Consider the following 17,329-nt stretch of genomic DNA (forward strand, 5'->3'; position numbering starts at 1 on the left):
CTGGGAACCCCTTTGAGGGGGCCCCTGTGATGGGCCATGTTACCTCTTTTGCTGTGGATAAGCTTCCTGTTCCCCCCCTGCCCTTCCCCCCTCCGTGAGGACCCCTCAGCTGGGCTCCTCTGCACAGTGGAGGATGGGGAGTCACTGAGCCTCTGACCAGAGGCTTTTCCAACACACACCCAAAGCCTCTCCTCCCGCCACCCTTTGGTGCAGGGTCTTTTTGAGCCTGGCAGCTGATAGCCCTGGGGCTGTGGTCTCCACCTTGGAGCTGTTAAGCCTGTGCTTTGTGAATGTCCCCAGCCCTGAGTTTGTTACTTTATCTTATCTTCATCAGCGAGCAGTGTCAGGCCTCAGTCAGGGCCCCATCCAGGGTGCAGTAGTCTTTTCTGCAGCTTTCGTAACACAGTTTTAAAAGTCCTACAAGAAAATATTTGTCATAAATTATAATATTTCAGTCTCTGACAACCACTCAGCACTTGAGAGCCCCGCAAGCCTGAATCATGCACCCCTTTGTTTACATGGCAAGAATCAGGTTATTTAAACAACTCAAGCAGGTATTTCTTTTCTCCTAAAATGAAAATTAAACATTTAATAAGAAAAAAATTTTACTCTTAACACCTTTGATCAGGTGTGGAAGCTCTTGCTGAGTAGAAGTGCTGGTGAACATTTCATTTTAAAAGTGGTGGGTACAAACTCTAGAAAAATAGTATTCTTTACAGAGGAAATAGCAAAATCCACAAAAAGAACTATCCCTAGTCCAGACACTTCTGCTGTCTTAAATGTGGCACATCTGCAAATTGCATTACAGGAAAATGAGAATAATCCATTTTCAGGCTCTTTCTTCTGCCTCTTATCATGCTTATTTTTAGCCTTTTGCAGAACTGGATATAAAATGATCTCCCAGTTCTCCTATTGCAGCAGTTTGAAAGTGACCTTATTTTTGCTTTGCAGATTCTATTATGTGGGGCGGGGGAAGGACTCACAGAGTTGTCAACCCTCCCTTTCTCTGATTTTTCTGTGGCAGCAGTTGGAGACAGAAAGGACCCACCAGGTGACCTGATGTTGTTGCCAGCAAAGCCCAGAGGCCCCTCCATTAACCATTTCCCAGGTATTAAAGTGGCAGCTGACTGACACTGAGTGTGCTCCATTCTGGTAGTTTGCATTGCCAAAAAGAACGTTCCTTCTCTGAAATAGCTGGAGCTGTATCACAGAGGGTTTTAAGAGGCTGGACACTTATTTTAGAGAGATGTGTCAGTGCTGCATTGAGGCAGAGTTTGGATTTGAGGATTTCAGGAGATGCAAGTGGATTTTAACAACTCCCAAAAAGGGATATTTGAGAACAGTTTGCTCACTGCTGATATTCAGCTGCTTAGGGGGAAGAATATCATTGCTTTGTTTGTTTTGACTTTACAAAAGAACAATAATTAAATGTTTCCTACAGTGGTAGAAACTCACAAGGCTTTTTTAGCCCAGGTAAAGATAGCCTTGGCCTTTGAAGCCATGTGAATTTACAGCAAAAAGCCTGGATTAGGATGCAGAGGATCTGGGGTGATGGAAGGAATGAGGCAAGGACTGAGTTTTGTGTATCTGAGAGTGGCATGATAAAAACTCACAGACTGCAGATGGAACAAGATTAGACTATTGGATGGTTTATATAGAATTCGTGTTAAGAATATGAAGGGGAGAGGTGGTGAAAATGTGAGTAGTTCTATTATTGGCTGAAAAAGCTCCTTGTAGAGCTGTTGGTTTTCTCGCGTGTTTACTGGCCATGTTTGTAACTCCATAAACAGAGTTAGCCAAACCAAGAACATAGCAGCTTAGGACTTGAATTTTAAATGCTGGTTTGCTGCTGCAGTTGGGAGCTGCTGGTGTCATGCAAATGGAAAACAGTCTCATAGAGAACGATTTGCTGTGTCACGTTAGTCAGCCTGTGGATTTCCTGCAGGTCGGGTAGGGAGGTGTCAAAGGTGAGTGTGGTTGTTCACAGGCAGTTTGAGCTCAGCTGTGGTCCTCACACGGTGTTTGAAACGTGCTGTCGGAGTTAAGCGTTGGCAGCAGGAGCTTTGCTTTAGCCCAAGCAGAAGGACAGGGGCAGCTGGTGCTGGCACAGCTCTGGGAACTCCTGAGCTGCAGAAGGGGCTGCAGGCAGAGCTCTGGGTTCTCCAAAACCACCCATTCCCCACCAGACTGACCTTCCCAGGTTCATCCCCTGTGCCACAGAGAAAGGAAAACAACATTCCTACACTATTCCTAGCTACTTAGTGCTCTCTTACAGCAAGAATGGAACTTCTCCATGTGCCTTATGTTATAGGAATGCCAAAGCTCACTTCTCCAAGAGCTCCAGATCAAGAGCTACTTGGGAGTCCTCCTGCTGTCTTGGCTACTGACTCTCTGCTGTGAGCCCCAAGAAGTCAGATGCTGTCCCTAAAATGCTCATCAGCTGTAAAACAGGATTGAAGGCACTTTCCCACAATGTACAAGGGGCACTGAAATTATATGCTACCAATGGACTTATCAGGCATTGACACTGCAAAGGAGAATTCTTGGCGTGGAGGGACTTTGCCATGCAGGAGGAGATTTTAAATTCTCACTGAGACAGATTCTTTGCTAAGGCTGCCCTGGCATAGAAACAAAATCTGATCAGATCCCACACAGGTGTCTGGAGCATGAGCAGAAGGCAGCAGCCTTCCAAGCAAGAAACAGTCTCTGACACAAGGAAATGGAAGAAATCATGAAAAATTCAGCCCTGCTGCTTCCTGATGTCAGAGCATTTTGCAGAGGTATTGGCTTTTATCAGCAGCCTCTCCTTGTGCAGCAATCTGCAAGGCAGATACTGTGACTGTGGGTGTGTTAGAGCACTTCACTTGTTGTTGGGTCCTTGGCCTGGGCCAGGCTTTAACCCGAGCAAGTCCCTCACAGCCACTCACTCCCTGCCCCACCAGTGCACTGGGGAGAATTGGAAGGGTAAGAGCTGGAAAACATGTGGGTTGAGTACAGATGGTTTAATACGGAAAGCAAAAGCTGCACCACAAGCAAAGCAAAGCAAAGCAAGGGAATTAATTCCCCACTTCCCATGGCAGGTGGGTATTCAGCCATCCCCAGGAGAGTAGGGCCCCATCACATGCAAGTTACATGCAAGGACAAACACCTTCACTCCAAACATGTTCCCTTCCTCATTCTTCCCCTCACTTTATATAAGGAGCACGGTGTCAAAAGGTGTGGATATCAGTTTGGGTTTCCTGTCCTGGCTGTATCTCCTCCCAGCTTCCCATGGACACCCAGTTCCTCACCAGCGTGGCAGGGCGAGGAGCAGAAAAGGCCTTGGCTCTGTGCAAGCCCTGCTCAGGAATAACAAAAACATCTCTGTATTATCACCCATGTTCAGCACAAATCCAAAACACAGCCCCATTCCAGACACTGGGAGGAAAATGTCATTAAATCTACTCCAGCCAAACCCAGCACAGCCTAAATGATGTATTTTAGAGAAACATGGACAAACTGTTGGAGTATTACCTCCAGTGCTCCAGTAAGGAGTGTCTTAAGTGCTCTGGCTTGGTCATCCTCAAAGTTGCTGCCAGACCACTACAAGCCTCCTGGGGACTGCCAGGACTGTTACAGTGGAGTGAAATGGATGGATGTTTCCTTGAGGCCTCCAGGCCAGGTTGGACAGGACTTGGAGCAACCTGGGCTACTGGAATGTATCCCTGCCCCTGGCAAGGGGTTGGAATGAGATGGTCTTCAAGGTCCCTTCCAACCCTTCTTTCCATGGTTCTATAGTTCCCCACACCTGGTAGCTCAGAGGTTTGTGAAAAGAGCTGTAGCATGAGGCAGTTATTTTGGAGGATAAGAAGTATGTTTTTAATCAAGTGCCATCAGGAAGTTCTACAGGATTTTCTATTTTAAGATTTAATAGTTCTAATCTGCTTTTTATGTCATGTTTTCTCTCCCTTGCCATTCAATCAAAAAGCGAGGTATTCCACTGCCTCTTTTCTCCATTATTTCAGTGGACATAAATATATGATGTTACACACATCTTCCGTGGCACTAAAAATCCCTCCACCTCAATACTAAGCCCATCAATATCTGGCAGAATTATACTTCCAGAGACATACTCAGGCACAAGATTTCGAGACCCCCATCTTCACAGACTTCAGGGGTCCATGTCAGAGTACCCCCACAGACTGGTGAGCTCTGGAGCTCATTTCCATCCAGGTCCTTGGGACCCTGATTTGTGCTGTTAACTGCTCATCTTCACATCTGTTCTGCTGCAGCTGCCTGGGAAAATAGCAGGAAAGGATTTTTCCTTTATGCCGGTTTTCTCCTCAGTCAAGATCTGCGAAAGAGGAATAAGTGAAGCTGACCCATGTTTCTACCTCTGGAGACAAATCAGCACCTGAATTAAATGAACAGATGGAAGATCTTACAGTCTGTACAGCTTTAAGGGGCTGAACCAAATAGAGGGGAAAATATATTTGCTGTACATGATTATCATATTTTGTTTGCTAAACCCACTGGCATGCAGGAAGAAAAGGGGATTTGAGGCAATTCATTTCTTCAGAGCAGCTGGAGAAGCCCCTCTCCCCTCTGGAGAGCTGTCACTCCACACCGACCGAGTGATCCAGAGGGAAGGGCGGCTCTGCTGCTGTGCACAACCAGCTCCTGTGTGAGCCTTGGGATGGAGGGCTGCAGGTGCACAAAGCCCCAGGCCCCATCCCTGGCTGGGAATGAGAGCACAGGCAGGCAGCAGCCACAGTGAGCACTATTCCTGCTCCAAAGCAAACTCCTCCTGTGCCAGATAGTTGGTTGAATTTTGTTAGAGTTGTCTTAGCATCCTTTTCCTTCAGCAAACTGACCTCAACTCCGTCAACAGCCCATTCCTGCAGGCTGGATAACCTGTCAGATGCATCAGGAAGCTCAGTATTTGGAGTATTTTTAACTGTGCCATCTTATCCCTGTGCCACTCACTAGGAGCTCTGTAGCCTGATGTATCACTGTTGCTCTCCTTCCCTTTTCAGTCACTGTTTCCAGCTGCAGCCTACTTGGAGTCTGAAGTTCTGCAGGAATTCATGTTGTCAATCACGAGTCTTGTCCCAGAATTACTGACTTCACCATCAGAACAGCTTGAGGTCAGTCAGAGCAGGAGCTGCTCTCTGGGAGCAATCCTCGATTCCGCTGTTCTTACTGAAGGTAACAGGTTGTAGTGAGGGTTAATGTTCTGCAGCCTTTTTTTGGGAGGAGCTGGAGGCTGTGGCAGCTTGTTCAGCATCCCGGGAGAACTGCTGTGGAGCAGGGAACCAAAGCCATCTCCTGCTAACTGCAGGTGAAAATGGGCTTAGCTACTGCAGGGCAGCAACATCTAATGCAGTTACCTTTTGCACTGTTGATCAAAAACTGTATAATGAAGGGCATAAAAGGTACACACCTGAACTGGAGTGTCCAGCCTGCTGGCTTTGCTCCTCCTAGAGTGTCTAGTAGAAAGGTGGTGCAGGACTGGGGCCAGTGTTTGCACTCAGGGTGTGGCAGAGTCCAGCTGAGAGATCTCTGGTTTGTTTTGGCTTCTGCACTGAGCAAAACAGTGAGAGAAAGCAGAACAGCTGTAGTTTTGATTTGTTACAGGGCCTGCTCCAGCTCTCCTACTCCATAATTCTTTCATCAGTTATCTGCAGGAATTAGTGATAACAGCAGCATCACTGCAAGTCCCTTCCTGTGTTCAGTTGATAAAATTCACTCTACAGCTGAAGTCATACAGGTGTGGAGCTACAAATGACCATCCTTAGCCTGTTTTCCTTGTCCAATCTCAGGCAGCAACATTAGCTTTGAATGCTGCTGTTTCAGTAGCTGGAATTGCAGACTGCTGCATCTGGCTGGGCTGCTCATCATCTCTCAGGCACAGGTGGAGGGTGGTGTTGTCCCTTATGCTCTGATGCCAAAAAAACACCCTTTAACTGGCTGTATTTGAAAAAGAGATTTGTTTTTCATAGATGAAGGCCATAAATTCTCATTACCTTTCAAGGTATGACCTTGAATGTCTGGCCATGAACTTTTCATCACCTAAGATTTCAGGTTTCAGTGTGTTCACAAGGCCTTTTGGAGATGTTTTTAACCTCCCAACAATGTCTGAGGAAGTTCAGACAAGGAGGAATCTGCTGGGGGCTGCCATTAGTGACTGGTCCCCCTGTGTCCCTTCCTAAAGCACTGTTTCAAACAGGCATGTGATGGCACATTGCAGCAGAAGCACAGAATTCTCTCCATTGAAATTAAGGAGAAGGATCCTTAATCACTGGCAGGAGTTGCTGCTAAGTCCAGTGGTCTAGCTGCCCCTGTAGCCCCAGTACTTCTGTCTGCCTAATGAGCTCCTGCTCAAAAACGCAATACTAAAGAAATCCTGCTCAGTAACTCAAAAACTGAGTTATTTTCAGGCTAGAAGGACCCTACTGAAGCATTTTATTGCTGGTTGTAAAAGTTAAGTGATGTTAAGTACAGCAGGCTGTAAAAACCAGGACATCACTTCCTAGTATGCTTCTCAGTTACAAAAGCCAGAGTCTGGCTTGTTTAGATAGTGAGAAAACTGGGCTTTGGGAAAGCTGCAGGGTACTGAAATACAGGTGGTGTTTAACTTAGGCATGAAACTTGACATTAACTGGGCTGGCAGCATTCCCAAAAGCTTTCTGTAAGCACAGCCTCTCTTGGAGCCTTGGGCACAGTAGTGCTGCACACAGAGGTGTGTCCTCCTTCCCGACATCCTGCTCCTGGCTGGAGCTCAGGGACAGAGGTGACACGAAAGCTGCAGGGTACTGAAATACAGGTGGTGTTTAACTTAGGCATGAAACTTGACATTAACTGGGCTGGCAGCATTCCCAAAAGCTTTCTGTAAGCACAGCCTCTCTTGGAGCCTTGGGCACAGTAGTGCTGCACACAGAGGTGTGTCCTCCTTCCCGACATCCTGCTCCTGGCTGGAGCTCAGGGACAGAGGTGACACATCCCTGGAATTCTTTCAAATCCCTGGGACTGCCCAGCAGTGCTGGCTGCACTACAACCTGTAATCTCCATTAGCTGCTGGCTTGGGCACCAGCAAGGCTGGAAGGGACAGAGCATTTGGAGAATAATCCTGCCCAGTTCCTGAAATAGAGCATAGCTGACCTGTAAAAGATCCTAGCCAGTCATCTGTTAAGTTAAATTGGCTGTCTTGTCCTCATGCAGGTCTCTAACCGGCCGAGGTACAGTGAAATTAGATCCATTTTACATAGCATAAATATTTAACAGCTCTAGAGCATGTAGTTTAATATTAAACAGACAGTCTTATAAATACTTCAGAATTATAGAGGCTGTCACAGTACATGGAAATGACTTGATAGGATCTAGGAGAAATATTTAGGTTTGACAGGAGAGGAAGTGATGGGGTTAGAGAGAATCAGCCACATTTTTAACTGCTGGAGGAGTCAGTAAAAAAAAACAAAAAAAGTTGTACAGCTTCTGTTCTTAAAAGGCAATTTGGGTGAGTTTCCTCCTCCTCTAGAAATAACAGACTGGTTCCCACCCTACTCTCTTCAAGGAATGAAAACATTCTCAATCTTAAGAAAACACTGCAGAGAAAACAGAACAATTTAGGAGCCACTGTTCAGTGATCCATTCAGTGTGGGATTATTGTTATTAGAAAGGCAAGTGGTACTTAATCAGGGATTTAGATGCTCTTGAACCTTGTTATTTTAAACCCATGCACTACGTTTTGCCACCTAAGAGAGTTTAAAATTTATTATTTGTGACTTTGCTTTAAAAAAAGTAAACAAAATCCCACCTAACCCATAAGCTGAGCCCCGCTGCCATTGGTTGTGGCAGTAACCACCGTCTGCAGCACAGGGCTTCAGAGGGACTGAGGAGGCACTGTCCCAAATTTGGGGACTATTTCAGTTCTCCCTCCTGCCCACCAGCTTCCTGTGTGATCCCTGAAAGTCATTTCTCTCCCCAGGAGGTTCACAAGTCATGTGCAGTCTAATTTCCCATGAAATCTTCGAAATGCATTTCAGGATTAGCCCCTCCAGGCCTCTGTTCCCATCTGTGAAACAGAGATAAAGCAGAACTTGAGAGAAATGTTAAAATAAAAGGGAGGTACATTTTATCCCATAGGAGGCTGAACTGTTATATGAGTAGGAAAGTTGTGTCTGTTTACAGTTGTCAGCAATGCAGGTGGGTTCTCTGTGCTAAAGTCATGGCAAAACTGACTTCTTCTGTATAGATTCTGTATCCTCTAAGAACATGGAATGACGTGGCAAGGGATATGACTTATGTCTCACTCAAACCTCTGGAGTTTTGGTGTTCTGTGATAGTTCTGTGACATTCCAGAGCTTGCTTCCTACTTCTGAAGTTGGCTGTAGCATTCTAAGGTAATTTTCTCTGATGTATTGTGCACAATTCCAGTGTCCAATACAATGTGATTTCCAGTGCAGTGGGGTTACCAAGGATGGGACTTGTACAAAGAAACTTGGGTCAGCTCTTGCATCAGAAATATTTCAGTTTATAGCCTGGAAAGGGACAGAGGCTTCTGTGCACCTTGGAGACTTGTGGGGTTGGTGTGAAGTTAAGAGCTGAACTGGACCAATTCCTGATGCAGCTATTTCTTGGATGTCCCCTGAGTACTGGTTAATTTTTATCCTGGAACATGTTTGAGTCCAGTTCAGCCAAAAAAATGTTCTGGGTCAGGTACAAAGTGTGGTAAAGAGCCACAACTAAGTTTTAATGTGTCCAAAGGAGAATGATGTTTCCTGAGAATTTGTCACCTGGCAGGGCCTCAGGCAGTGGCAGTTCTGTGATGTCCCCTGTGCACCTGTCCAAGGCTTTCACTGATGCAGAGAGAAGCTGCCTTTGACAGCAGAGGTACAAACCACTGCTGGGGCAGTTTGGTTTTTAGTTGAAGCTGGCACAGCTGACCTCCACTGGTAGGAGGAGACTCTCCCTTTGTGACTCAGATTTATTTATGCTGCTACTGCCCAAGTACAGCCAGTGAGCCCTTGGGTAAAGCACTCAAACGGCCACATCAGGGCAGGCCCGTAGGTGTGGTGGGGGTTTCCCAGTGTTGTAAGAATCCAGGTGTTCCCACTGAGGTCAGTGAGCATCTGAGCTAGAAAGCAAGTTCCAAAGGTCTCAAGAGTCCGAGGATGACAACTCTGACAGGTCACCCGGGGGCCTGCTGTGTGTGTCACTATCAAAGGCACTCACTGCTGCCCTGAGTAACAAGAACAGCATGGGAGGGGACGGGAGAGGAGCTGCTGCCGTCGAAGGTTGAATTTTCCAGGGCATGTACTGCAAGGACAAGCAGCAGGTGCAAGGGATGGACTTCATAGGACTATTGCTGCTGTCCCCTGGGTCCCACAGAGCAGACAGGAGCTGTCCCCTTGCTGCCCTCATCCCAGGAGTTGTGGGACAGCTCCTGCCTGGTGACGCTGCAGTCCCTGCCAGACGCTGTCCATCACCCAGGAGCAGGTGCCTGGAACAGCAGCAGGTCTTCAGGAGCTGGAAACTGAAAGACAACTCATTTTTTCTTAATTTTTATCAGTGATGACTGTTTACATTTGTGCTGTCAGGCTGAAGGACACTGACAGCCACTGTACAATCTTGTACTGGCTTGGGGAAATAGTTGCTACGTCTGGATGCCTTTGGGACGTTCCCAAATCCTTGTCAATTAGTGCCAGCAGTGTTACTTGGCATGTTCCAGCCATTGTCAGCATTGCTGTCAGGCACCCCTGTGTGACAGGGTTTCAGCTTTATACCATTGTGCAGGACAGTTATTAATGTCCTACTTCTTTAGACACTGTTAAGGAACCAAAACCTGGATTTACCAGGCTGGTATGTTATTAGGAATCCATTTCTTTGCTAATTGCAGCTCTCACACAACACTTCTGTTTTCCCTTCACCAGGGTGAATCAACTTGTGATGCCACCAGCCTCTGTCAAAGTCTGAGACGGTAAGTGACCCAAACCAGCAGCAGGTTTCAAGCTACCCCTCTGCTCCAAACCCCTGTCAGCCCATTTCTTTCCTTACGTATTGCAGAGAAGTTTCCTTAGCCAGCTCTGGTTTGCAGCTTTGCCGCCCTCAGCCCAAAGCAGAGCAGATCAAGAACAGGGAAACCAGGGGTCAGCTCAAGTATCCTTTGTGGTATTGAGGTGCTTCCAGAACCTGGTGCTCCCTTCTTTGAGCAGAAAAGCCCATTACCCCTGTCCCCTTGACCACCAGCAGTGTGACTGTCCCAGGCCAGAACTTCAAACCTTCTGGTGTTCACAAAACTTCCTGCTGCCCTGCTCTGGGTCAAACATGGGCTGCTCCCAAAGCACCATTCCTGGCATAGTCCAAATTTTTTGCAGAAAGTGTTTCCTGGCAGCACCCGACCCTGCGTGTTGTTGTGGGACTGTCCCCTCTGCTACCCTCGATCCAGGGCCACAGCACTGAGCCGGAGGGACTGTCCCCTTCCTGCTGCCCACCCTGTCCCTTGTGGTCATGCTGTCCTTATCACTCCCCCACAGCCACAGCGCTGCTGCTTGGAGCCGCCACAAGTGATAAACACTTCCCAGCATTTTACTGGAGCCAAAATTAATTAAAGCAAGTTTTTGAGGAGGAGATTTCTTTCCCATAAATTAAATGCATTGAAAGACTAATCAGAAAATCAGAACTCAATGAGACATTTAAGAATGGCCTTTTGAGAGAAAAGATTTAATACAATCTCTAGCACAGCAGATGTGTTACTTCCACAGAGGGGAGTGGATTCGGGCATAGGGCTGCCTGGAGCTTGCAGGCTCTGGGCTGGATGTGTACTCACACAGTATTATTTAACAGTAGCTTTTAGATAAAGTTGGAGGTTTGTTTTAAAAAAAGCCATCAGTAAATCTGGGAGGAAGTACTTCGTGCTGTTGCTGAAACTTGCCTTATAAACCAGTGACTACCTAGGTCCTGGGCACACCAAGGTTTTTCACTGCACTTTCTTCTTTTTTGGTCCAGTTTTATACAGGCTGAAAGAAACCAGGGCACCATCATAGGAGAATTCTTCTGTAATGCAGCAGTCACTGATTTTTAAGGTCAGGGGCAATTTCCTGCATAACATGGAGCACAGATCCTCTCACAGGAAATCCTGCAGTGAGAGAACTCATTTTCCGTGCCCCCCTTATCTAGGAAAGCTGTTGGCTGCCAGATAGGCCACCACAGTAGTACCTCAGTGGATAGGTGCTGACATGCTCCTTAAAGCCAGCTTGGACCACCTGCAGTGCCTGCTCTGCCGTGTCAGCAGCATGCTGAGCTGGGCTGTGCTGGACTGACACCTGAGCTGGGCTCTCCAAGGAACAGCAGTTTCAAAAATGACAATTTAAGGCACAAGGTGGTCCCTCTTTTCTTTAGTAAAATGAGGGGGTCAAAAACAGTCTACAGAAATGGAGCCTGTAATGTGCTGTGCTGCTTCAGCCCACACCAGGAGCAGCTGTACCCACACACCTGCCCTTAAGTACTACACAGGAGCTACACCTGCTGCCGGTCACCTCCCGGAGCAGCCTGGGCCTGGATCACAGTGCATTTGTTTCCATTCCAAATGGCTACAGCACATCCCAAAGTGCTGCCTCCACCATGGGCAGGCTTTGCCAGCCCCCAGCTTGCACAGAGACCCGGGGTCCCTTAGCTGGCCCCCACCACAAAACCAGTCCATACCCGGGACTTCCCCAGTAACCACCTCCTTCTGTTCCCTGTTTGCAGCTGCCAGTGAAGGCAATGACACGTGGACTCCTGCTCCCACCATACCAATCTCAAGCTCGAAGCCCTTCTGGACTGGGTATCAGTGGATCCTTCAGCTCCACATCACAGAGGGGTTCTCTAGCACCAAATCCATCCCGCTGCTCCAGCCTGCAGGGCCAGGCACCAGGAGACGAGCAGGGCAGCCAAGAACATGGGAACTCCTGGAGCGCAGGGACATTCATGGGGTCCCCGAGCACGGAAACCAACTGTCCACTGGACCCAGAAAATGCTGCCCAAGTGAGCAACTGTAGATTGTGTAAATGGTTTTAGTTGTAGCCAATGAAGTCCATTGTTTGTAGGGCAGCTGGTGTCCTATGGAATGCTGCTGCTCTGCCAGCACTCCCACTCCCACAGACTGCACTAGTTGGGGACCTGTTCTGTACATCACCTTTTCTTTGACACTGAAGGCTCAATTCAGATTATTATTTTTTATTTAAATATGTTGTAAGATGCTTTATCTCTGCTGAAGACATTAGATGAGATATATATATATATATATTTAGATAAACAGTTTTTATTTAAACATTTGAAATCTGGAGCTGCCTGTGCAACCATAGCAGACATGAATAACGTCCATAGCCCTCCTCCTCTCAGTGCCCTGGTGCCAGGGCCTGCAAGGGCACCACAGGAAAACTTCCAGTGGGTGACCTACCTGTCACTGAGACTGAGCAATGGGACAGAGGAGAGAGTTTCACTGCACTGGGTATGCTGCTGGTTGTCACAGAAGGGCCCAGAAGAACATTGGACTGAAATCCCTACAGGCTCTAGAGTTTTCCATATGCTAAATTCAGCCTTGCCTAGGAGGTTCACAGGCTTTTAAAATACCAAAATCCACCTGGCTGAATGGCTGTACCTTGGGCCTGGGAGTGCAATACTGCTGTGCCAGTGACCTCATGCTTTGTTTACATGATACCATATCACTCAGACTGTCAATGCTAATTCTCCCTGTCAATACTCCAAAGCAGGTGGCTGACACTGCCTTCGGAGCAGTGCTTGGGTTCCTGCACACCCAACCCTGGCCTGTCCCAGGGCGCTGTCACTGGGGTGTCACTTGTACCTTTACAAAGGTGCATTTGAGAGCTTTCAGACAAGGCCAGTGCCTAAACTGGGTTAGACTCAAGTGCAGAAGCGTGTCATGGTGCCATTCCACTGGAGTCTTGTTTCCTGCACTTGGCCTCCACAAGCCAAATTTATGCTGTGTCAGCTGGATGGAGGAGGAAGGGGAGCACAGACCCTGCAGAGGGCTAGGCTGCCACAGGAAGGGCACTGCCACAGGGAGGGCACTGCCACAGGGAGGGCACTGCCACAGGGAGGGGACTGGCTCAGCAAGCCCCCATTCCCTCTGTTCTGAGCCCCCTCTCACAGTTCAGATCACCCCTCCAGTTCAGCACAACTTGAGCAGGTGAAAGCACCTCGCTCTTGTGCTCACAAGTGGCTGCACTTAGGCTCCAAGGAGGACTAAATCAGCTCAGGAAATGCCAAACCAGGACTGGATGTGAGTTAAGGCTGGGAGCTGCTGTCCTGGTTGTGCCATAAGATTAGTCAGACACAGGAAGGTACTGTTAGTAAATCTGGGTTTATCTCCCATTCCCTGCCAGGATGTGCTGGGACCTACAGCACAGCAGAGATGGTTGTAATTCCAGGTGCTCACCCCATAGCAAGTCCCTGCCCTATAATCCTGTGAGCCTTTCCTCCTCCCCAGACCTCACAGGACTCCTCTGCAAGGGTTCTGTCACCTGAAATACCTTAACAATAGCTCTAAGACATGGCTAAAGAACCAGAACCAGAAGTGTTCCTCGAGTGCCTGAGCAAGCAGGTGCTAGAAAAAACAAAGCAAAGCAAATCCCAAACAATGCTTCACTTCCTACCTCGTGCCACTATTTACACTTGGAGGGAAAACACAGCAGCTGTAGTCTGGGAGCCAAACACTTGGCTTTAAAGGCACATGAATTTCTGATTCCCATTAAGAAATTCCTTTTTAAGCTGTTTAAAAAGAAACAAAAAGCAACCCAACAATCAGTCATTTCATCTCAGAGACCAAAGAAGATTAACCACATTTCCTAAATTGCTTTTCTGATAGGCTCTCTCTGTTGTAGCATTTACTGTCAACAAAATGGAACATTTCTGCTAAGGTTCAGAGCTTAGGAATTCTCCTTAAACTCAATTCTCAGGAGTCAACAGTGAAAAGGGAACTGAAATGTTCTGTAATGTCACTGGCAGTCCTTGTTTGTGACAGGCTCCAGTCCCTGTCAGAGCTCCGTGCTGGTTTTATCCTCTGTGCACATGAAGGAAATGCTGTGGATTCTGTTTAAATAAGGACAGAGGGAAGGGAGCAAACAGAGGAGTGAGAAATGCATCCTACCTTCACCAAGGGATCCCTGAATCCCTGCTCTCATACATTCCAGGCTAGGAGAGGGAGGCTCAGGCTCCTTCCAGATCCTTGCTGCATTCACCAGGGTCTGTGCAAGTGTCCAGAGGCACCGGGGAGGCTCCAGATGCCCCTCAGTTAATCACAAGGGTTTTCTTCTACTCCACTACATAAAGGGGATTTTTTAAAGCATTAACTCCCCCCAGCTGATCCTGCACTGGCAATGAGGTGGTTTGTACACAGTGTGGGAAACTGAGGCAATGGGACCTGCCCAAAGAGGCAAGAGAATGACCCAAAAGGCAGCAAGCTGCCAACCCAAGCGGCTCCTGCTGCCACCGCTCCCAGAGCAGGTCTGGGTGGCCCCAGGAGCCTCTCCCCTTACAGTCATGGTGATTAAACCCCATAAACATCTGGCTGTGCTCTGGGAAGCAGAGTTCTTCCAAGCTCCATCCCAAATGCTTGTTTTCTTCTCCATTTGCTTCATTGTTTGGTAAACCAGCACTTACAATCACTTTTACTATGTGATGTATGGGAGTATTAGTATATTTTCTTGTTATACAAGGGAGGAGTATAAAATAGTTTTCTGATTTCTTTCAGAAGCAAATGACTATTTTATTTTTTAAGAGCAATTGATTGTGAATCTCAGAGTATAAAAAAAGATAAGCCAAATATATACCTTTATGTAAATTAAGAAATAAAAGTATTTAAAATGTACCTCCTGGCTCCTTTTCTTGTGTCACCTCTTGGCTGTGCACTCCTGTGGTTGCTGCCTGCAGGGCTGGTCCCTGGGATAAGGATGCTCCAAGCTCCAGCAGCCACGGAGCTGCCAAGGACTTACCTGGACACCAGCCTGCCTGGAGTTTGTTGAGAAATAACACCAGGAGCAGGGAAGGTGGTGAATTACAGCCTCCTCTTCCCTCTGAGCTGGATCCAGCCAGGATCAGAGCTGGGAGGAAGGAGTCAGTGGTGGGCACAGAGGTGGGGTCCTGCTCCAGCCCCATTTAGGCTCCCTACAGCACAACTAAAGGACCTGGCTGATGGACTGATGAAAATGGGTGGTGTGGGAGCCATGGGTCAGGTGCTCAGCAAGATGGACAGGAAGCCAGGAAATGAATTCCCAAGTGGTCCCACAGTGAGCATCAAGGCTGCCCTTCTCCAGTGATCCTGCAGCAGCCATGCCCACCAACCTCACAGGATGGTGGCTTGTGGAAAAAAGGAGTGAAGGGCTGGTCCTGCTGCATCAGGAGCCCTGCAGCTCTGCCTTGGGCTACCGTGACACACAGACAAGGGTATCTGAGGCTCCCCTGACCAGCTGGGAGAGACCCCTCCCACAGCACCCTGCAGTGCCTCCCTTCAGTGTCCTCCTTCAGCACAGGGCAAGTGTCCAAGCCAGGACACCGCGGAAGCAAAGGCTCTGTCACTTAAAACAATCACCCCTGATGGCCTTTTGTCAGTGCTTCTCAGGGCTTTCTGCTTAATCATTCTTGTAAATGACTTTATTAAGAATAATTTTCCAAATTCTGATGTTCCAGCAGATAGATAAGCTTCGAAGCTCAGCAGCTTTAGCGTCCATCCATCAAGTACTGCTAACAAGAGTGTGCTGTCCACACTGGCTTTGGATCATGGCTTTGGATCATACCTGTGTGTGTGTGCCCCCACACACTCACTCACTCCCCATCCCTCCTTCAGAAACCCTCCCGTCACTGCCTGTAGAGCTCTCACAGGGCCACCCATGCTCTGACAAACAACAGCCCCATGGGCTGGCACAGGGTGACCACTCTGACCCTCTCCTGAGCTGATCTGTACAAGCTGATGCTCTTTGTGCTGCAGTGCCCTGGTGTCACTGGTGCATTTACATTTATCACGTTGCACAGAGGTGCTGATTGCATGGCAACCTCTCCTGAACAACTCCAACACTGCACCCATTGCCAGAGTCCTTGGCAAAATCGCTGTATGGCATACAGGATATTACATCAGAAATCACAGAATCATGGAATGGTTTGGGCTGGAAGGACCATAAAGACCAATTAATTCCACCCCCCTGCCATGGCAGGGACACCTTCCACTATCCCAGGTTGCTCCAAGACCTGTCCAGCCTGGCCGTTAACACTTCCAGGGATGGGGCAGCCTCTGCCAGGGCCTCACCACTCTCCCAAGACTCCACGTGCCTGGATTTGTCCCATGGTTTTGGCCAGTCTCCAGCATTGCATCCCTCCCCAGCTCAGTGCCCAGGGCCTGTGGCTGTTTTCTTGCATCCAGAAGAACCGTTGAGCTCTCTGTCAAGAGCTCTGAGTCCAAGACAGCTGAGAAGAAAATGCTTCATTTAAATCAAAGCATACTCAGTGGTCTAAAGCCTTAAAGGTCAAGCAACAGACAGGACCCGAAATCAAGTAAAATGAAACCTTTGTGATTGATATTAAAAGGCCCAATTAAGTGCTGGTGAAACACAGTTTGACTTGGTGGATTAGTGACTGCATTCTATAAGCTGTGCATCGAAGTCAGCCTACAGTCAGGTAATTTAATTGGCAAAAGAGTTGTTAGGGAAGCATGGCTCGCACTGTGCCCTGCAGCTCTCCTGTCCCTTTTCCCCTTGACCACTCTGCTAGTCCTGGAGACTAAGCACACCAATGAACACAGAAGGCAGAGGTCAGTCAACCTCTCCAGCCTGACAGCTGACATCTGGCACTACCCAGTGGCCATCCTTCTGTCAGAAACAACAGCTGGCACAGCTCTGGCCTTGTGCTTTGCCCTTCCCAAAATGACAAGCTGATCCACATGAACTCTTCACTGCAGTGACCCTGGCAGGTATCCCAGAGCAGCTCAGCCAGGCTCTGTGGCCTCATGTGGGCAAGGACTTGCCCAGCATGGTGGTTCTGGGTGCCACAGCTGTGCTCTCTGCAGGCAGGTGAAGATTCCCTCCCTAAGCTGCCTGCAGAGAACCCTCTCAACCAGCTCACTCCTTGCTTCCCATCCACCACACCTGCCTGCTGTTCCTCCTCTGGTTCCACACAGCAGAGGCACAAAATCCCAGGATGTCCCACTTACAGGCATAGAGAGAAATAAAGAAATCATTAGTGAGGCAGTTCAGATCTGAAGCCCCTGGTCCCCTTTGGAGCCCTTCCGGATCATTAAACCCCAGACAGGCCTGACCTGCTGGCCTCCTGTGTGCTGCATTTGCATAATACATGAAAAGTC

General features: G+C 48.1%; 1 protein-coding gene across 4 annotated transcripts in view; it reads left to right on the forward strand.

The window, feature by feature from the left end:
* The window catches only part of LOC103621627 (protein spinster homolog 2), a 98,748-nt gene extending 83,900 nt beyond the window's left edge, over window positions 1-14,848 (forward strand). The window contains exons 11-13 of one of the 4 annotated variants that reach the window (XR_001864865.1): window positions 1,025-1,108; window positions 9,912-9,958; window positions 11,728-14,848. Coding sequence is in view for 2 of the 4 variants with exons in the window: in XM_017743050.1 (XP_017598539.1) it covers window positions 5,016-5,103 (88 nt within the window). In the remaining 2 variants the exon portion in view is untranslated. Of the gene's footprint in view, window positions 1-1,024; window positions 1,109-5,015; window positions 6,772-9,911; window positions 9,959-11,727 lie in introns of those variants that run through there. The other 3 variants (XR_001864864.1, XM_017743051.1, XM_017743050.1) reach the window with 3 other exon arrangements.
* Window positions 14,849-17,329: the final 2,481 nt, after the last annotated feature.

Source organism: Corvus brachyrhynchos, unplaced genomic scaffold (genome assembly GCF_000691975.1).
Source record: "Corvus brachyrhynchos isolate BGI_N302 unplaced genomic scaffold, ASM69197v1 scaffold99, whole genome shotgun sequence".
NCBI classification, from domain to species: Eukaryota; Metazoa; Chordata; class Aves; order Passeriformes; family Corvidae; genus Corvus; species Corvus brachyrhynchos.